This window comes from Convolutriloba macropyga, chromosome 6 (genome assembly GCF_964194025.1).
Source record: "Convolutriloba macropyga chromosome 6, txConMacr16.3, whole genome shotgun sequence".
In the NCBI taxonomy this organism is placed as follows: Eukaryota; Metazoa; Xenacoelomorpha; order Acoela; family Convolutidae; genus Convolutriloba; species Convolutriloba macropyga.
The window spans coordinates 3,035,446-3,058,537 of NC_134473.1; the positions used below are offsets into that span (position 1 = coordinate 3,035,446).

Below are 23,092 nucleotides of genomic sequence, written 5' to 3' on the forward strand. Positions count from 1 at the left end.
TCATGAAGTAGGACAAAAGAAACATCTGATTGAACGCCTTTCCACAGTTATCATTACAGAAATGAAGACAATATATCATATGATTATCATTCTGATAAAAAAACAGTTGACTTCCTTTTGCCCAAAAATCACAGACTACCTATTTGGGTCACTTTTCAACGTTACAAATTGTAGGCACTCAGTTATCGTCCCTTTCGGCACCTGCAACCCGTTAAAATCCTTCGTAAAAGATCAGAAGAAACCCCCCCCCCCGCCGTCTGACATCTTACCTTCAAGTGGAGTGGAATATTGTTCACAACAGAACGTTCTATTAAGTTGACTTGTAAGCATTTTCCTGTCGTCATTTTTTGAGTCATAAAACATTAAATGATAGATTTGTTTAATATCATAAAATACGACGTCATCGCCGTCCGTCTATACAAAGTGTTGTGAATGTTTGTTTGTTTACTCCATAACTCATGATTGTAGTAGCTTTTAGCTTCTTTTCATCAATATTGTAATAGTTCAACTTGGTGTAAGGGGAAACAGTAGCTCAATCTTTAATCTAAAACTAGTGGAAAAACCAGTTCTGATTATACACCTTCATCTGGCTCAGTTCTATCTATCTAAATAACCTCTAAATATTTGTCAACTCTTGTCAAAAAGGTGCAACGAAATCCTGAAAATGTTGAGTGCGTATTTATGTTCTCAAGTTAATGTTTCAAATATAACTGGCTTTATATATTCGCGGTCAAATCGAACTGTCCTCAATTTGAGCGGTGCTGTATTATTGCGCACGACGTAATTAAAATGACCATCAAATCCATCGAACTCTTCAAAAATTTGACATCGGAAGGTCACAAATAATTTTTCATCGAAGTTGTTTCTTCTTCATTCGAGATGTTTCAGACGCTAGTGTCATTGTTGATTTCAGCAGCCACGTCGTAATCGGGAGGCTGCTCGTCTATCATAATAGGTGTGGTAGGCGGTTCCTGAGAATGCCTTGTGTTCAGATGGCTGCCTAGCATGTGTGGAGTCTGTTGTGTGCTTGGATTGGGGGTTGTAGGTGTACTTGTTCCACTAGGGGACTCCTGTCATTGTCAGCAGCAGAGATGTACTCAAATTCTTTTATACACTTGACTTTATATATCCCAGTTCTATGGACGTTTCTTTCGTTTTTCGATTTCATTTCTTGATACTGACCGCAAAACTAGTCTGAGGAAGCCAAAACGAGTTTACACAAAACGTTGAACAAGCTGTGAACTATGGTTAAATCAAAACAGCATTTTTATTACCATTTGCTACAAAAAATTCAAAACTAATAAAAACAGAAGCCAAATGTCGCAGATGAAAAATTCTAAAACACCCGAAAAATTATTAAACACCAATTTCTCACACCACGCTTTCAACGCTTGACTACCTTTACTACTTCAGCGTGACTAAAATCACCAGTCTAATTTGACTTCTGGTTGACGAGAAAATGTGTAAAAAAAGAACAGATCTGTTAAAAACCAGCACATTTTAAGCAATAGGGCCGCAATAATAGCATGCTGAGATGACAGCGGTTATTAACAAGATGAGAAATAAGGTTAAACGAAACAAATTTTTGTTTGACAAAGGAAGAACAAATAGTAGATCAGGGTGGACAATATGAACAAAAAAAATGGAATCTTAAAATTTCCCAATTTTTTTTACTGTATCTCAAAAATTCTCACAATTTTCAGTTTATTGGCTTTATATCCCATATCAATACTATGACCCCAATTTCTGATTCTCGAACGACATTTTAAATGCCCCGAAGTTAAATTGCGCAATTTTGCTATTTTTTCACTAATCAATGGCTCGATCAATAAATTGTTCTCAAAATGGAGCGCTGTTTATGATAAAAATCAAAAGGTCTTCAAAAAAGCGATAAAAAACTGTGGCCCGCACCATTGGGTTTTCAAGCTATTTGTAATAAAATCGACTGAGCGATTTTGTGGTAAACTGCAGAAAGGCGGGAAACGCCGGCAGACTCTTACATTTAATTTTGCTGATTCACAACCCTATATACCTTGTGCACATAAAATTTAGTCCTCATTAGCTTCAGAAATAAGCAAAAATCAAAATAATTTTGGTGACGTCAACACATAGCCACTTATGGTTTCGTTCAATTCAAAGATGAAGAGGCAAAAAAATAAATTTTAGCTTAAAAGGACTAGCAAGATTATTTATTTTGGTTTCTTCGTATTCGCTCGCAATATTTCGGTTAGCTGTCATATTTCATTATTTTTAGACTTTTAAGACATCTCTGCTGCGATGGAGAGAGCAGAGTGCTGTTTGTTAAGAGTAGGAGAGAGTGACTGCCTGATAGTGGAAGTGGTATCCCATGAGAGCAGCAGTGCCCATGACAGGTACTGGCTTGTGCATGAAGTCATGGTAAGTGGTGTCACGTGACATACTCCTCATTGGCTGCACTGTCTCTCTGAACGCTTTCACCACTCGCATCTAAAACACAATCACTCAATCCACATTCCACACAGTTAGATGAATAGACCTCGTCACACATGTCACCCGTATTTTTTAAGTACCCACTTATTCCAAAAACACCCAATGTGACATTCAACAAACCTAACTGGAACTAAACTTCGTTTTTTCTTGGCTTGCTGCTCCCTTTCAACAGTGCAATCAGAAAAAAACCTTGGTTTCGATTCAAATTAGTCAGAAGACAAACTAGAATAGAAAAGACAGCACTCGAGCGTAATCATATAGAAAAAGAAATTGAGTTCGAGGCAATGTCAAAGGAACTCCGAATTATTTATTCCATTGAACGCTCATCAATAAAACAACGCGATTAAAAACTCAATCAAGAAAATAAGTGACATGAAGAGAAAAGATTTAAAAAATGCTTTGCGGATGCCAACGTGACAAAACAAAAAATCAAGACTATCGCAGCTATAAAAAAAAAAACATTTCAAACAAACAAAATTATGGAAATTGTGAGCTATATTTTAAGTTTCAATTCAATTGAGATCATATTTCTGACTTAAAAAACAGATATACAGCTAGAACTGACTGCAATTGTAATAACTCTAATAATAACTTTATCAAGAGACCCGGAGAGGACAGACAACGGGACAACACAGTGCACAAGATTCTGCCCTTCTAATTAATGACTTTATAACCTTAAACAAAAAAGAACATAGCCGGCAGATTGCCGGAAAATAGCCGCGATAGACGCTTGTGGCGTTACATGAATTGAAACAACTATAGAAATAAAATAGACAGATTGACCAACAGTCCGTTAATAGACCAGTAGACTTTTTCGGTTAGCTTCGGACTGTCATTTTTATGAGACACTTAAGCTCTATAAGGAGAAAGCCCTAATAGGGCTTTTCAAAATTAGGATCTTTTCCATTTGTGCCCACTCAGGCCAGTGAAAAATTAATATTCGAAATCAAAAACTCAAGACTCTAATATTCAAAAATTAGGGCATATGTTTGACACTACTTAGATGCACACTATTGACCTTTAATAAGTAAATGTTCATAAAATTTAAAGTTTCATAAGTGAGCTCAGAAGTCAATTTTTAAGTGAGGTACGTCATTGAAAAAGTCAATTCCAAGAAGTCACGGTAAGACGAAACAAAAATCTGTTAGACGAAGTTAAAAAACATAGCAGGACAAGTCCTGAAATACAATCCAAAGAATTGAATGAAATACGAGAACTAATGAGAACCTGGCCATCAGATCAATTGAACAATCCTACTAACCTAGTATTAAACCGTAGAGGATATTCCGTGGCCTTTGATGATTGAGAGACCTAAAAAATCACAAAAACTTTCACAAAAATTTTCAAGTTTTATCAAAAAATTCCAAAAACTCGTGATGTTAAAATGTTCAAAAATCATTCCATTAACACTAGAAACTATGCAGTAAACTATTATCAAACCCTGAAGCAGGTTTCTTGACACCTAGGGCTGAAAAAGCTCAAAAAATGACAAAAAAAATTTTTTTAAACTCATTAAAACTTTAAATTGTAAAAATTAGTATAAAATTGCGTGTTTATATTTGGAGTACCAAAACATATAGCTCTTAAAACGGTCAGAAAATAAATTATGCCATGGAAAAGACCTTTATCAAAGTTAACAAACCTAAATTTTAGACTGGTCCTACAAAAAATTCGAAAGAAGGCGAAAAAATGCAAAAAATTGGAACATTTTGGGCTCGAATACTCCTAAAAATGACCTTTTTAACCTTGAATTACGGCCTTTCCAGTAACGTCGCCACTCTAAGCAATTGAAAGGCCATTAAACGCGTCTAAGGGCCTCTAATGAAAGTTGATGCCCGCTGAGCTTTTACCTGTTTATCCCGTTCTGAAAGCTCGAAGTCATGAAAAGTGTGAAAACATCTTACAAAAATAAAAAAAAGACAGAGCACCAATACAATCCAATTCTTGGATTGTAAAAACATTTAGGAGCGCTATAATAGTCGCCTAGAATTGAGGACGCGGCTATTAAAAATATATAAAATTTGTGTATTCTTTTCAATTCAGTATTTCAATTTTAAACAGAAAAGGGTGCTTGCAGGTGTTTCCCCTTTAGCTACCACCTCCCAAACCTCCGGAAGTATTTGGTGAAACAATTAAGGAAAAAAAAATTTGTTGCTACAAAAATTAAAAATATTTGTGGCCTCGATTGGACAAAGAATCTTTGAGATACGAATATTTTAAAATCCAATTATTACAAAAAATGGCTAAAAAAATTTCAGGAAAAAAAAATTTTCCGAGACGTTAAACGTAAAACTCGGAAAAAACAGCGAAAAAGTTACTCTAAAGTTCTACGTCATGTTTGCCTTGTTTGCGTCGTGTTCAAATTAGTAGGCGCTTCAACTAATGAGCGCATGAACACCAAAAAGACACCAGCCAGTGCCGGAGACCAAAAACATCCCCTCTGCCAGAGCAGGTCATATCTGCTATTGGACCCTTCCTGAAAAGCACAAAACAGGTAAAAAAATATAAGCGAATTGCGGTATGTCAACAAATTGTGAGCGAATTTTTGTTCGAACACAATTTTCTCAAGCAACTTCAAAATAAGGCAAAAATAAGGCCGTTCGCTTTTTTGGCTGCAACTCCTGTTTCGGTGTGACACAAAATCACTACTCCAATTGCGCTTCAAAAAATTCAAATGAGTAAACAGATCTAAAAAAACAGCTAGAAAAAATCCGAAAGCAATTCAAGGCGGCGAGTCTTCTCAAACAGAACCATAATTCATTGCAGCCGAAACCATCATCTTTTGTCCGAAAAATTCATCTTTGCCTGCCCAGTGACAAACAAAACATTTGTAACAAACCTTTGACGTAAGTCAATTTCAGCATTGACTTCATGAACCAAGAGAAAATTTAGCCATCAAAAAGCATAAAAAGGATTTGAAACTTAAAAATTATTGAGTAACAACAATTTCACATGCACAAACAAAACAAATTTTTTTTAAAAAAACGCAAACCTTTTGGCGAGCGGTTTGAAAAGGGCAGCAAATCAACGGATTAAAGTAAAATCCTGACCTTCTCAAAACGCGTACTTTTTCTTATCTTCAATATTTTGACCTTTCAAGATTAGTTTTTTGGTCTCGTATCAGCAAAAAACCTGTTTAAGCTAAAAACTCTGCTAAATTTATTGTAGAATGATTCTAAAAATAAGCTCAATCACTGCAGATACTTCAAATTAAAAAAATTGTACGCAAAAAAATCAATTAGTTAAAATATTTGCGGCCTCAATTGAACTAAAAAGCTTTGATACATATAATTTAAATGCCAATTTCCACAAAAGTCAGCGGAAACTAAAAAACGCAAATAATTTTGGAAAATAAGATTTTCCCAGACAGTTAAGCAAAATTCGGAAGAAAAACTACAAAAGTTTTACTCTAAAACTCTATATCAAGCCCTGCTTGCGTCGCGTTCAAATTAGTAGGCGCCTCAACTAATGAGAGCATGAAGTGAAAAACCGCAAAAGGACACCAACTAGTGCCCGAGACACCAGAAACATCCCCTCTGTCAGAGCAGGCCCCATCTGATATTGAACTGATTGTTGTTTTGATTCGCTTCCTAAAAAGCCCAAAACAGGTAAAAAATTATGGTCAAATTGCGGCAGGTCAACAAATTGTGAGCGAATTTTTGTTCGAACAAAGTTTAAAACTTCAAAATAAGGGCAAAACTCACACCACAAAACCATTCGCTGCGACTCATGTTTCGGTGTGACATAAATCACTACTCCAATTGCGCTTCAAAAAATTAAAAGAAAAAACATCTAAAAACACCTAGCCGGAAGAACTCCGAAAGCAAATCAAAGTGGCGAGTCTTCTCAAACTGAACCCTAATTGCAGCCAAAACTATCACCTTTCGTCCGATAGCTTCATCTTTGCCTAACCAGTGTCAAACAAAAAAAAATGAATACAAACCTTCGTCGTAACGAAATTTTAGCATTGACATCATTGAATGGACAAAAACTTTTGACGCAATCAAAAAACATAAAAAGGATTTAAATCTTGAAAAAATATTGCACAAGCCGACTTGACAAATCTTGACAATGCAAAGATTTTGTATTATTAGAAACATATCTGGTAACCTTGAAATAAAGTAAAAATGTTTAAGATGGACAAATTTTTTTAAGATCGAAAGCTCATTGGGCTAATACTTACAAAAAATGTTATCAAGATAAAAAAGCTGCGATCAAAAAAATAAATTCAGAAAACAAACGGCAAAGAACATTCCTAGATAGAAACTGAACGGCATTGGAACCGAAAACTAGGTTTAAGCAAAATAGATCTGAAATTGCGTGTACATATAATTTTAAATGTTTTGACAAATACTTCTCTTCTTGGAGATATTTTTGTTATTAAAATGACATTAAATTGAAGTAAATTTCAAATTTTTACAAATTTCAATTTTGGAAAATAGACAAAACTCAAAGTCAGAAAATAGTTTAGAATTACATAAAAATGCAAGAAAAAGAACACTGAAAAACATCCGGGTAAAATAAAAACTCTGAATTGCTCTCGAAAGTCACATATGCAGACCAAAAGAATATCCGGAAAACAGAATAGTTATTTGCGAGAAGAACTCCAGAAGATGGGAAGTCTAAGTAAAAGACACATTGGACACAAAGGCACCCAAATATTGAAAGTTGAAATTCCACAGAAAAACAAAGTTGAAAAACAAATTCAATTGATTATTATATGGCAAACCTTCTTAATATCAAAGGAGGTTCAGTGAAATTATATGGCAAACCTTCTGCCAGAAGGGAACATTGAACACAAGAACACAAAAGGCTTAATTTAGAAAATCAAACCAAAACAAAAATCCGACAAAAACTCAAAAATTGGAATAATTCAAAACTTAAATAACATCAACAGTAGAATAATTCAGCTAAAACAAACGATATTTTCAAAAATTGAACTCAATTTATGCAAAAATAATTATACACACAATGAACTGAAAAAATAAGGAGTTATTTATGGTAAAAAACTTGACACTACTTTAAAAGCCGCAAGTGAACAGACCATTTTGCTCTCAAACTTCTTACACAACAATTTCCTGCTCTCGATCATAATTTCAGTGCTCAGTTCTATTCTCAAAACAAATTGCAGCTAATTTTCTAACGCACTTCATTTTCTTCAAAATTAACTACAAAAAACATGACTGAACATCGCTGGAAGAGTTCATGACTGGCAGACGTCTTCGACAAAAACCCGTCTTTCGTTTTAGATTCAGTTAAACGTTGGAGCATTGAAAAGAAGCGGGCCAGTGATAACTGAAGACAGGAAGATTAGAGTTGCTCAAATCCAATTTGAGCAAAAATCTTTTCATTACCCAAAACCTTCAAAACGTTGAAAACCATCGAAACCTGAAAATCGTACCTTGAATAGCCAACATATTTCGAAAAACAAAAGACTGCAAGAAGCCGACCACGGACAAAACAATTTCGGTTGCTCACCGAAATTGTTTTTGTCTTATTTTTCCCGCTGTTCAATAAGAAGTCATGAACAATACAAGCACTTTTTCTCCACTCTTCTAATTTATTCACCGCTTTTCAAACTCCATCACTGAACTTTCAGATTTCTTGCTCGCTCACTGTTGATGCTGTCATATATACTGGTTACAAAACCTCCATATCAGAGACCAAAAAACAAAAACATTGAAAACCAAAAAAATGAGATATAGAAATAATAGTCCACTGTGCACACCAAATCTTCTATCGTGGGTAATGCTCAGTTCACAAACCAATTGTACTCGCCTTTTCGTTTTGGTCAAAATTCCGCCTGAAAAATAGTACCTCCATTAAAAAATAGCCGGACGAAATCCGGAAATTACGCGACAAAAATCAAAAAGCAACCAGTTAAAAACTAGTACTTACTTAAACCACCAATGACATTTTCAAATGTTGAACTCAATTTTAAAAAAAAAAAAATGAAAAACTGCGTGGGCTGAATGAAAAATAAATTCTGTATAGTAAAAAGACACTACTTTAAAAGCCGCACGTGAACAGACAATTTTGCTCTCTTGAGCTTTTTAAACCACAATCTCTTGCTCTCGAATACATGTATAACATAAGGAACTCTAAAATCCCGTCCCAGTTTTATACAGCACACAAATCAGGTTAAGAATCTTACGCATTTCATTTCTTACAAAATTAACTAAAATAAAATTTGAATGAACATCGCCGAGAGAATTGCAAAAATGACTGGTAGACGTTTTCGCCAAAAACCAGCCTTTCGGTTTATATTCAGGTAAATGTTTGAACATTAAAAAGAAGTGGGTAAGGGATAACTGGAAACAGTAAAATCAGACCTGCTCAAATAGAATTTGAGCAAAACTCCTTTTTATTACCCAAATCCAACGGCCCAACAACGCAAAATGCAATACCTTTTTGTGTATTTTCAATACTCAAAACCCAATAGTCTGTGGATACGCGAAAACCGTTCGAAGAACACAAAAACCAACTGCTTCAAAAAAGTACTACCTACGTAATAATGCTAGAAGTGTAGGATAAAGACACATTGGATAAAAAGGAATCCTTCTTTTTTTGAAAGTTGAAACTCAACAATAAATAAAAGTTGAAAACTAAGTTCAATTGATCAATACCAAACGAGGTTGAAAATAACTTCATTACAAACGTTCTGCAAGGATAAAACATTTAACACAAGATAATAACATTGAGCCAAGAATGCAAACACAGCCAGCAAGCAGATTGCAGGAAAATAGCTTGCAGCACATCAGGAGTGAAGCAGAAAAAAAGAAAAAGAAGACAAACTCACTGAATTTTCTCTGTTTTTTTTCAGTGTCAGAAGTGCTCTAATTTGGCGTGCAGTTTCAGTTTGAGTCTAAATCTATACTTAATTCAGCCTCTAAACTGAAAGCTGAAAGGCTTAACGCCAATATCAGCTAGTAAACAATATAATGAACTTTATATAGTATGAACATAAAGAACTCCTAAATCCAGTGCTAAGTTCTTTTCAGCACACAAATCACGCTGAATTTCTAACGCATTTTATTTCCTTCAAAATTCAAAAAAGTTTTTAAACATAGCCGGAAGAATTCTGGAAATCACTGGTAGAGGTATTCGCCAAAAACCATTCCTTCGGTTTAGATTCAGTTAAAGGTTTGAGCATTGAAAAAAAGTGGGCTACGGATAATTAAAGACAAAAAATCAGACTTGCTCAAATCCAAGTTGAGCAAAAGTCATTTTCATTACCCAAAACATTCAAAACGTTGAAAACTATAAAAACCTAAAAGCTGAACCATAAAACAATGAATCCTTTCAGCCAACAGATTTCGAAAAACGAAAAAAACGCTGGAAGAAGCCGACTACTGACGGAACAAGTTCGGTGGCTAACCGCAACTCTTTTCATACTTATATTTCCCGCTTTTAAAAAAGAGGTCATGAATAATATAACAACTTTTTTCTCCACACTTCTAATTTGTTCACTATTTTTCAAACTCCATTAACTCCCTCAACTTTTAGTTTTCTTGCTCACTTTTTTAAAAAAGATTCCAGCCTCAAGATTCCACAATGGACGAAACAAAATAGCTAAAAGGCAGGCTAAACAAAAAACGGCAAACATTCATCCGTTTCATTTCGTACAAATCAAATACAAACGGCAAAAATTAATCCATGCCATTCACACAATTAAGTTATTTTCAAAAGTTTGGACAAACCAAGGTAAGCAGAAAAACATCTCTAATTGAAAAAAAAACGAAAAACTAACCAAATTTGATAAATTATTACTCTTCTCAGTGTTTGGACACAATTCACAGAAAACTACATGACTACAGGAACCTTTGTCTATTTTGTCATAGAACATACCCACCTGAAGAAATAGTATTTCCATTGATATAAATAGCCATAACTTGAAATTCAGCAAAAATGATTAATACCAAAGGAGGTTCAGTAAAACTACATGACCAAACTTCTACAGTAAAACATTGAAAACAAAAAGCTTACTCGATTAAACCAAACCAAAAAACAGAAATCGGACAAATCCTCCAGAAGTTGATTTAAAAAAGAATTCAAAAAAATACATCAACAGCAGAGTAATTCAAATGAGGAGACAAAGAAGAGATATTGTCTTATTTACCGGTAACAAAACAGTTCTATCACAGATCCAAAAACAAAAAAAATATTAAAAACCAAAAAAATTAAATATTAAACAGAACTTGATCTGAAAAAAAAAATTCTGTATAGTAGCACTACTTAAGCCGCACGTGAACAGACAATTTCGCTCTCTTGAGCTTTTGATAACACAATCTCTTGCTCTCGAATGCAATGGTATAACATAAGGAACTCTCAAATCCCGTGCTCAGTTTTATACAGCACACAAATCAGGCTAAGATTCTTACGCATTTCATTTCTTACAAAATTAACTAAAATAAAACTTGAATGAACATCGCCGGGAGAACTGCAAAAATGACTGGTAGACGTTTTCGCAAAAAACCAGCCTTTCGGTTTATATTCAGGTAAACAATTGAGCATTGAAAAAAAGTGGGTTACGGATAATTAAAGACAAAAAATAAGCATTTCTCAAATCCAAATTGAGCAAAAGTTATTTTCATTACCCAAAACCTTCAAAACGTTGAAAACTATCAAAACCTAAAAGCTGTACCATGAAACAATGAATCCTTTCAGCCAACAGATTTCGAAAAACGAAAAAAAGGCTGGAAGAAGCCGACCACTGACGGAACAAGGCTAACAGCAACTCTTTTCAAACTTATATTTCCCGCTTTTAAAAAAGAAGTCATGAACAATATAACAATTTTTTTCTCCACACTTCTAATTTGTTCACTATTTTTCAAACTCCATTAACTCCCTCAACTTTCAGTTTTCTTGCTCGCTCACTTTTTAAAAAAGATTCCAGCCTCAAGATTCCACAATGGACGAAACAAAATAGCTAAAAGGCAGGCTAAACAAAAAACGGCAAACATTCATCCGTTTCATTTTGTACAAATCAAATACAAACGGCAAAAATTAATCCATGTCATTCACACAATTAAGTTATTTTCAAAAGTTTGGACAAACCAAGGTAAGCAGAAAAACATCTCTAATTGAAATAAAACGAAAAACTAACCAAATTTGAGAAATTATTACTCTTCTCAGTGTTTGGACACAATTCACAGAAAACTACATGACTACAGGAACCTTTGTCTTTTTTGTCATAGAACATACCCACCTGAACAAATAGTATTTCCATTGATATAAATAGCCATAACTTGAAATTCAGCAATAATGAAAATTGGAAAACCAAAACCAGCTCAATTGATTAATACCAAAAGACGTTCAGTAAAACTACATGACCTAACAGTAAAACTACATGAACTTCTGAAGTAAAACTTTCAAAACAAAAAGCTTAGTCGATTAAACCAAACCAAAAAACACAAATCGGACAAATCCTCCATAAGTTGATTTAAAAGGGAATTCAAAAAATACATGAAGAGCAGAGTAATTCAAAGCAGGAGACAAAGAAGAGATATTGTCTTATTTACCGGTAACAAAACAGTTCTATCACAGATCCAAAAACAAAAAAAATATCAAAAACCAAAAAAAATTAAATATTTAACAGAACGTGATCTGAAAAAAAATAAATTCTGTAAAGTAGCACTACCTTAAAAGCCGCACGTGAACAGACAATTTTGCTCTCTTGAGCTTTTTATACCACAATCTCTTGCTCTTGAATGCAATGGTATAACATGAGGAACTCTTAAATCCCGTGCTCAGTTTTACACAGCACACAAATCAGGCTACGATTCTTACGCATTTCATTTCTTACAAAATTAACTACAATAAAACTTGAATGAACATCGCCGGGAGAACTGCAAAAACGACTGGTAGAGGTTTTCGCCAAAAACCAGCCTTTTGGTTTATATTCAGGTAAACGTTTGAGCATTGAAAAAAATAAGTGGGCAAGGGATAACTGAAAATCCAATTCGAGCAAAACTCCTGTTTATTACCCAAAACCAATGGCCCAATAACGCAAAAAAGAACCTACTTAATAATGCAAGGAAGTGTAGGATAAAGACACATTGGACAAAAAGGAATCCTTCTTTTTTGAAAGTTGAAACTCAACAAAAATGAAAGTTGAAAACCAAGTTCAATTGATCAATACCAAACGAGGTTCAAAATAACTTGCAAAACTTCTGCAAGGATAAAACATTTAACACAAGATAATAACATTAAGCCAAAAATGCAAACACAGCCAGCAGATTGCCGGAACATAGCCGCCGTTGACGCGCTTGAAACACATCAGGAATAAAGCAAAAAAAGAACGAAGACAAATTCGCTGAACCTTTTTCAGTGTCAGAAGTGCTCTAATTTGGCGTGCAGTTTCAGTTAGAGTCTAAATCTATATTTAATTCGGCCTCTAAACTGAAAGCTGAAAGGCTTAACGCCAATATCAGCTAGTAAACAATATAATGAACTTTATATAGTATGAACATAAAGAACTCCTAAATCCAGTGCTAAGTTCTTTTCAGCACACAAATCACGCTGAATTTCTAACGCATTTTATTTCCTTCAAAATTCACAAAAGTTTGAACATAGCCGGAAGAATTCCAGAAATGGCTGGCATTTTCGCCAAAAACTATTCCTTCGGTTTAGATTGAGTTGAACGTTCGAGCATTGAAAAAAAATCGGCTAGGGAAAATTGAAGACCTGCTCAAATCCAAATAGAGCAAAAGTCGTTTTCATTACCCAAAACCTTCAAAACGTTGAAAACTATCGAGACCTAAAAACTGTACCAAAAAAACAATGAATCCCTTCAGCCAACAGATTTCGAAAAATGAAAAAAGGGTGGAAGAAGCCGACCACTGATGAAACAAATTCGGCAAAATAACCGAAATTCTTTTCACACTTATATTTCCCGCTTTTAAGAAGTCATGAACAATATAACCACTTTTTTCTCCACGCTTCTATTTAGTTCACTATTTTTCAAACTCCATTAACTCCCTCAACTTTCAGTTTTCTTGCTCAATCACTTTTTAAAAAAGATTGCAGCCTCACGATTCCACAATGATAGAAACAAAATAGCTAAAAGGCAGGCTAAACCGAAAAAACGACAAAAATTCATCCTTTTCAATTTGTACAAATCAAATACAAACGGCAAAATTTAATTCATGCCATTCACACAATTAAGTTATTTTCAAAATTTTGGACAAAGCAAGGTAAGCAGAAAAACATCTCTAATTGAAATAACGAAAAACTAACCAAATTTGAGAAATTATGGCTCTTCTCAGTGTTTAGACACAATTAACAAAAAACTACTTGACTACAGGAACCTTTGTTTATTTTGTCATAGAACATACTCAACTGAAGAAATAGTATTTCCATTGATACAGCCATAACTTGAAATTCAGCAATGAAAAAATTAAAAACAAGCGCAATTGATTAATACCAAAGGAGGTTCAGTAAAACTACATGACCAAACTACTGCGAGAGTAAAACATTGAACACAAAAAGCTTAGTCGAGAAAATCAAATCAAAAAACAAAGAAAAATCGGACAAATCTTCCAAAATTTGATTTAAAAAAACATCAAATACATCAACAGCAGAGTAATTCAAAGCACGAATTCAAGAAGAGATGCTGTCTTCTCGTTGGGTAAAATTCAGTTTACAAAGCAATTGTACTCGCCTTTTGGTCAAAATTCCACCTGAAAAATAGTACCTCCATTGAAAAATAGCCGGACGAAATCCGGAAAAAAACTCATAAAATTAAAAAGCAATCCCTTCAAAACATTATTACTTACTTAAACCACTAATGCCATTTTCAAAACATGGACTCAATTTATGAAAAAAATAATGATAATCGTATAAAAATATAAAAATATAATCATATGAAAATATAAAAAAATAAAAATAATGATAAAAAATAATCCTCCAGAAGTTGATTTAAAAAGGAATTCAAAAAATACATCAACAGCAGAGTATTTCAAAGCAGGAGACAAAGAAGCGATATTGTCTTATTTACCGGTAACAAAACACTTCTATCACAGATCCAAAAACACAAAAAAATATTAAAAACCAAAAAAATTAAATATTAAACAGAGCGTGATCTGAAAAAAAAATTCTGAATAGCAGCCCCTACTTTAAAAGCCGCACATGAACAGATAATTTTCCTCTCTTGAGCTTTTTATACCACAATCTCTTGCTCTCGAATGCAATGGTATAACATAAGGAAATCTAAAATCCCGTGCTCAATTTTATACAGCACACAAATCAGTCTAAGATTCTTACGCATTTCATTTCTTACAAAATTGAACTACAAAAAAACTTGAATGAACATCGCCGGGAGAATTGCAAAAATGACTGGTAGACGTTTTCGCCGAAAACCTGCCTTTCGGTTTAGATTCAGGTAAACGCTTGAGCATTACAAAGAAGTGGGCAAGTGGTAACTGAAAACAGCAAAATCAGAATAGCTCAAATCCAATTTGAGCAAAACTCTTTTTTATTAACCAAAACCAATGGCCCAGAAATGCAATATGCAATACCTTTTTGCGTATTTTTAATACTCAAAACCCAATAGTCTGTGGATACCCGAAAACCGTTCGAAGAAAACAAAAACCAACCCCTTCAAAAAATTACCTACGTAATAATGCTAGGAAGTGCAGGATAAAGACACATTGGACAAAAAGGAATCCTTCTTTTTTTGAAAGTTGAAACTCAAAAAAAAGAAAGTTGAAAACCACGTTCAATTGATCAATACCAAAAGAGGTTCAAAATAACTTCATTGCAAACCTTCTGCAAGGATAAAACATTTAACACAAGATAATAACATTGAGCCAAAAATGCAAACATAGCCCGCAGATTAGAGGAAAATAGCCGCCGTTGACGCGCTTGAAGCACATAAGGATTGAAGCAGAAAAAAGAGAAAAAAGACGACAAATTCACTGAACTTCTGTTTTTTTTTTCAGTGTCAGAAGTGCTCTAATGTGGCGTGCAGTTTCAGTTAGAGTCTAAATCTATACTTAATTCAGCCTGTAAACTGAAAGCTGAAAAGCTTAACGCCAATATCAGCTATCAAACAATATAATGAACTTTGATACCCAAATTCTCGATGACTTAATGACCGGTCGCTATCGGTTTATCCTGTCTCTTTTGATTTTGCTCTCTTGACTTAGACCGTATTCACTATAGTGCGTAATTCAATCCATGAAAGAATTTAAAATCGATTCAGTTGAAACAGTGAGTGAAGTAAGTCAGATGTCAAACGTGAAAATCGTGACTTATGTAAAAGGAAAAACGTGATCAAAAAGTAAAGTGGGTTAAAAAAAGGGGGGAGCGCTTAAATAATAGCCGTTGGAAAAGTTGACGGCGACTATTAAAAAATATGAAACCTTTACCATTAGCCAAAAATGTTTTTAAAATGCTAAAAAAAATAATTAGGAACCAAATTCTCTGCGCGTTTCAAAAACGTAACATCAAACAAATAACGGGAATGTAAAAAAGCACACTTGAGATCCCTGACAATGCAGAAACGGCTTAGTCTAGCAAATGAAACCAAACGACAAAAAGGATAAAAACCTCCAAAATTGGATTAATTAGGCAAAGTTTTATAACAACATCAACAGCAGAGAAATAAAGTGCAGAAATTCAAGAGGAGATGCTGTCATGTAAACTGGTTACAAAACAGTCACATCCGAGATCCAAAAACAAAGAAACCAATGAAAAGCTGGAAAAACCAAGTAGAGAAATATAAGTCCATTTTGCACACCAATTGCAGCACATGATCATCACTTCTCTCGTTGGGTAATAATTATTTCACAAAGCAGTTGTCTTTTGCTTTTTCGTCAAAACGCCACCTGAAAAAAAGTACGTCCGTTAAAAAATATAGCCGGACGAAATCCGGAAATGAGTAAAAAACAAAAAGCAACCCCTTCAAGAACTAGTACCTATTAAAATCACTCATGACATTTTCAAAACTTGAACCCAATTTAGGAAATAATCTTAAACACAATGTCGACTTCATGAAATAATCTAAAACACAAGGTCAACTTTATGAAATAATCTTAAACACAAAAAAATAAATTCTGTATGGTAAAAGGCTCAAAGAGAGTTCGTTCAAGCAGATAAGAGTATTCAAATGCTTGCGAAACAAAAGGCAAGTTATAATAAGCTAAGAAACTTGCCTAAGAGTACAGAAATTTCTCCGCTCTTGTAATTTGTTCAGCGAAACAAAGTTGTCAAATTATATTTACTGCCTGAAATTCCAGTTTTCCTGTTCGAAAACAAGCCTGAAGATTCCAGAATACACAAAGTAAAACTTCGCTCAAAATCCCAGCACCTATCGAATAAAGTGAATGAACCATTAACTTGCCTTCACTGAAAATTCAGAGAAAAAACGGGAGAAATTTTTGAAAAGAAGATCGCAACTAAATCATCTTTCAATATTGACTTGGAAATTCTTCACATTTCGACTTCAACCTTTTTAACTCAAAACTCTTTACAACAGACCACGTGATGCAGTTAATTTTGATAAACAAAAAAAGAACAAAACGATACCAACCCAGAAGACCAGAAGAAACGAAGAAATAGATACTCAAAATCTTTCATCAATTTTTACAATATTATACAAAAATTGCGACGTCTGATAACTTTTGTCCCGACATTTTTTATGCTGCATTTTTTTCGATGAGGGAATGCTCACTTGGTTAATAAAATCTTTAACAATTATACCAAAGACACAAAAAAGCCAAACCGGACTTTTTTCAAAAAATCAATCAATTTATTTCGTTAAGAACTGGCCTATCAAACATTCAAGTGTCTCCTCTTAGAAGGAATTCTAATGACATATATTCAAGTGTCTCCTCTTAGAACGAATTCTATATAAAAATACAACCAATTCAGACAAAAACTAATAGGAAAAACTAAAAAAACAGTTCGAGAACTGATTTAATTCAAATAATTTTTTTCAACAAAAACAGCAAAAAAACAATAACACGCACGTGAAAAGATCACCAAAACTATTTCAAACTCTAATTGGACCCAAAAAACTCCCGGTAGACTGTACAAAATTGAATACAAAAATCGCTGAAAACGCGTCTAAATTGTCAAAATATCTTTAAAACAAACTAAATATGGCATCTATATTAATCACTTCGAAGTCAAACTGATCCCAAAACAAACCATAAATACTTGTTAGTATTCGTCTGAAAAACCATGTAGACCAAGAAAAATTAAAATTAAAAAAACTGCTTGGAACATGAACATTGAAAACTCTTCGAGTCGTAAAGAAGCCTCAACAAAATCAATACTCCTCTTCGAGTCGTAAAAACAGACAGCGCCTCAATACAATTCCAATTCTTTCAATTGTAAAAAATAGGCCAGGTATAATACCGGCTGAGAAGATGGGAGCGGCCATTGAACAAAAAACTTTTCGTTGAGCATATAAATCTTACTGCACTCGGCAAATACTAACTCTCGGCAAATTCTAACTGAACGCTGATGAGATGTATCTCCCTTCAAATTCATAAACTAGTGAAGACTCAATTATGAGTTCCAATAACTCTATCGAATGTAACATTGGGTATTTACTTTATATTTCAGTTAGCGTCACTACAAGCAAGCCAAACGTTTTGAGACATCACAAAGCAGCAAGAAGCAAAGTCAATCGGTTTAGAAGTTCAATTCAATTCAACTTAAATCGAGAAATTGTTCTGGCAATTTTTCTCTAGGAGTCTCAACCAATCTGCATTTTGGCTTGCTTGATCCCCACAAAAGTCTAACCATTGTCAACTTTTATTTTGCAATTTTATGGCTCCTAATCAGGATGGCACTAATTTGCGTGTTAACCATCTATCCGATCTTTTTTGTGCACAAAACTCCATACGACGTGCAAGATAATCAATAGATTTATAACACTTACCCTGAACAGAATTATTTTACTCGATATGAAATGTTGAAACCGTAAAAGTTAACAGATGACGTAATCCAATACTCGTTTCTGCAACAGACAACGATCTTTAGAATCTTGTCCATTTGAGCCCCCAAACACCCACCCACCCCCAAGCAGTACCTTATGTATCCCATACCCTCACTACAGTGCTCCTGCAAATTCTGACTAAATAATTACGTGAAAATAAATGTAGCACGTGCTATTGTGGTGTGTAAATAATATGCACCTCAAATCTTTTGAGGCACAAACTGAAAAGATGGGGTATTTGAAAACCCTAAATTGTATGCTTAAGTTGGATGCGGGTCTGTAAGTTTCATTATAAACGTACCTTCTGGTTCGCCTACATGTTTCTATGAAGCATTGGATCTTGGCGTTTATGCCCCCCCCCCCCCCACCCAGCTTAGTGGGCACATATATTTGCAACCCCCAGACGCACGTGCTATATTTTTTAATATGATTTACTATGTAATGACACCTGCTCTGCAATTGGGGGTGAACAAAGTAGTGGGGGGGGGGGGGCACACACGGAAAAGATCCGAAGCATTAATACAATTATGGAAAGTTTGGGCCAAAACAGCATAAACTTGTGACCCTTGTAACTTTTAAGTCACCTTCATTTAAAATATGATCGAGCAAGTTCACTTGTAAATCAATTTCAACCCTGTACCTTTTCACCTACCTGAAATGTACAGCCGATGTAGATATAGGTTTTTCAATGTATTCATGGTATTGCACATTTTTAAACTGATTCCATAAAGGTTAATTAAAAATGGCAAACAATCAGAATTGTTAAAGAATTGTCTCACGTAATAAGCATCATAGAAACAAGCACTTCAGACGAATAAGAAGCCGATTAGCTATTATTTGACAAAACCATTGATATTCAAAATATTAATTAATTTTTATATAAAAACAAACATGCTAATATGAAAGATATTAATCTAAAGCGTTTAAGTTTAGAGGTCAAAAGTGCGATGAAAACATTGTGGTGCGTCTACATATTCGTGCAAGACAAAGCCATGAACCTAATAACGAACTAATCATAAATCAGGCGAAAAGGATCGTAATTCCCAAAGATTCGCTGAAATACTTAATAGCAAAGCAACTAATTAAAATTGACATATTAGAGGCTGATGTCGGCTTTTAATCAGTCTTTACAACCAATATTGTCAGGCTTTAGTTTATGCAAGAACCCAGTTGTAATCTCTACAGAGGACAAAAAGACAATCGGAGAAAAGATTATTAAATTGTCACTATTTAACACGTAAGTCCTCAAGATCAATTCGTTCTTGCCGAAAACCACAGAGGCATTGACTTGCAGGCTAACAGGAACCTGGTTCGATGTTTAATGAACAGGCAAAAACGACAAAATATTTGAAATTTTGAACAAAAACGAGAAAGAATCAATAAAACGTTGCTAAAATTCTTGGAGCTGTCCTTCAAACCAATTTAGTGCAGAAAATATCAAATAAATATCCCACGCTCAAGCTACAAAAAGGTTCAATCTGCACCTAAAAGACGAAAATGATTTATTTTTAAATTTAAAATACTTTTAAGTTTGTCTGAAGTTTACGTTGCCAATATACTTACCAATATTGGTTCAACATTACCGCTACCCATTACCAATATACATATCTAGCATGTATGAAATCCTTATGAAATGCCAGAAAATAAATTGCAAACTCAAATTTGTCGCTAAAATGGACAAAACTAAGAAAAATCGCGTCTGTTTGAGCTCAAAAACTTTCAAAACAGACACTGCCAATCACAAATAGCCCTCTAAAGACTGTAAAACTAGCTTAGGGTCACTAATGCAACTCAACAGCAACCCCTGAGCTCTATCTGTTTACCATCGTTAGAAAGCTAAGTCTTCGAAAAATGAGAGAACACATCTTACGGCGCACAAGGACGATCCAAATTCTTTGGATCGTAAAAAATGAGACCATAAAACCCACTAAAAATTATAAACAGAATTAAGACGCAAAAAATCTCATACACTTCAAGACACCATCCTATAGTTGTCACAAACTTTAGACAGATATGAAAAACCGTACTTATACTTGAGTCGTAAACGCAAGAAAGTGCCCATTTTATCTTAAATTTAGGCTTTTTAGCAACTTTTGAGCACTGCAACTTGAAAAGCTAATAAAGCAATCATAGGGCTTCTAATGCAACTTAATGCCCCCAGGGTTTTCATTGTTTATCCCGTTTTGAAAGTTCCAAGTCATGAAAAAAATGTGAAACAATCTTACAAAACATAGCCGGTAGAGGGCCGGAAAATAGACGCCATTGATACGCTTAATGTACATCGAGACTGAAACAGAAACATACCCGGCAGATTGCCGGAAAATAGCCGCCGTTGATTCCAATAAGCATGAATCGGATTGACAGAATAGAAGATATTGAAAAAAAAAGATTTTTGTACAAAAACATTTTTAAGTCCGATTTAATTTGATGGCAGTTCGTAGTTGAACATAACGTACTTCTGTTTATTAGAGAGAGGCTACAGGGGCTACTATCAATACCAATAAGCATAGGAGATGGTTACTAAGACTTATATGAACGACGGTCAAATAGCGGGCATCTAAAATTGGGCTTTATGGGTTTATCCCGTTTCTATTTCTGACTTCAATTTTTATACTGACTGTTCATTTTGAATTGCTTTGCTGAGTAACTGATGCTCAAAATCACTTTTAGCAGAATGAGAGAAGAGAGAAACTAGCCTAGAAAAGTCAAAAAGATTTCACGCAAAATGTTGAAAAAGCGGCAAAATGAGGTAAAGCGAAAAATTTTTTTATTCGACGAAGTAAAAAAAAAAAAATAGGAGCGCTATAATAGCCGGCTGAGAAGATGAGGCGGCTATTAATAAGAAAAAGAGACAAATTGACCAAATTTTTTTTCTGCAGTCTAAAAAATGTTCTAATTTGGCGTGCAGTTTCAGTTAGATTCTAAAACTATACTTAATTCGGGCTTCTAAACTGAAAACTTATAAGCTTAATAACAATGTCACCTAGCAAACACTCAAATGAACTTTGATAACCTAATGCAATATGATTTAATGACCGGTTTATCCCGCCTCTTTTGACTTTGACCGTATTCACCTTATAACGTATTTCAAAACGTGAAAGAAATTGAAATACGTGAAAGAAACTAAATTTAGAAGAAATTAAGTGAGTGAAATAAGTCAGAAGTCAAATGTGAAAGCCGTGACATATGTAAAACGAAAAAAGTGATCAAAAGGTAAAGCGAATTTTAAAAAAAGGAGATGTCTAAATAATAGCCGTTTGAGAGGCTGACGGCGGCTATTAAAAACAGAGCACTAATAAAATGTAAATTCTTTGGATGGCTCAGCGAAAACAATCAGTATAGTAGTTTCTCAAGTTTGCCTTCAAGTCAAAAACACGTCGAACAAAAAGTACTTGTTTTAAAAAACTATCTATTGGTCTCTGGTAGTTCGCAACTCTACATGAAAAAGATCAAAATTGCAATGGTCCCAATTTTTTCGACAAAAAACCAAATAACTCAAGTGACACAAGCGAAAAAACATTCTAGAAGAAAAACGACTGACTTTAATTTAGTTAGCATCCTCACTTAAACTTCTGTCAGTGAGATAAATATTCGTTTCTTGCGCTAAAGTAGTCATGCAAATTATTTGGTTTGTTCTTTGAAAAAAAAACGGTCGCAGAAACATGAATACTACGACAAGCTGAAAGAAACATAAACCGACTAATGTCGGAAGAATTGATCTCGAACGACAGGCGGTTGGAAAAGCTTTTGACCCCACCGAGATTCGGAACCATTGACCTCCCTCTTCATAACCATATGCACTTCCAACTGTGCTATTTTGCCCTTATCTGTGCTATGCTGCAACCGACTATATATTAGCAATAAGCTTTACTTCGGCGTGAGAGCATTAGAAATCACTCAAAAATGTTGAACGAAAGCGTGAAAAAGTCACTTGAGAAGTCAAAGAATGTTCTAGAAGAAAAGCGCAAAAACGCTCAAGCAAAAAATTTGCATAAAAAAGACCAACACGTTTACAATAAATGCTATGAACTTTGTTCAAGAGCAATTAAACACCAGAAGATCGGAAATAGGCTAACATGTTGTTGAGAACTAGCTTTAAGAAGTACCATTTGTCTCTTCAGCTGAGCCAAATTAAAGAAGATCGGAACATTATAATATAAGTTTAACTCCTAATAATCTGGCCAATCACCTGCAACGGTGAGTATACTATCGCAGCTTTTTCATGACGCACGCTTCAGATAAAAATTAGCCCACGAAAACGGTCGACTTATATAGATTTCATTAGAATAGGGAATTTAACAGTCAAGAAACAACAGGTCTCGACAGAGGAAAAACTCTCATAAGTTATAATTCTCTACTTTCAATTTTGTTTCAAATTTAAATAGATGTGGGTCAACGTCGAGGTGCATTGAACACGAAAATGAGAGGCAACAATTTAGATTAAGAAGTGCGTTTATTAACATCTAACAGCATGCTTTACACTAAGTCACTTCAAGATAGCAGTACTTGGATATATCATAGCAACACAACACGTACAGCATTAGCATTGGTTATAGATTACAAGCAAGCATTATTACGCAGCTGATTTCCACACATTGAAAAGGTGCCTCTTCATGCTCTAGTAACCTCATGCATTTTAAATGATGGTCACCGTTACCATGATAATTATCAATT

General features: G+C 34.4%; 1 protein-coding gene across 1 annotated transcript in view; it reads right to left on the reverse strand.

Annotated features, from left to right (window-relative positions):
• Nucleotides 1–241: 241 nt before the first annotated feature.
• The window catches only part of LOC142341430 (plasma membrane calcium-transporting ATPase 2-like), a 184,091-nt gene continuing 161,240 nt past the window's right edge, over nt 242–23,092 (reverse strand). The window contains 2 exon segments of the mRNA XM_075392362.1: nt 242–1,070; nt 2,326–2,466. Of these exon segments, the coding sequence (XP_075248477.1) occupies nt 885–1,070; nt 2,326–2,466 (327 nt within the window). The 3' untranslated portion in view covers nt 242–884.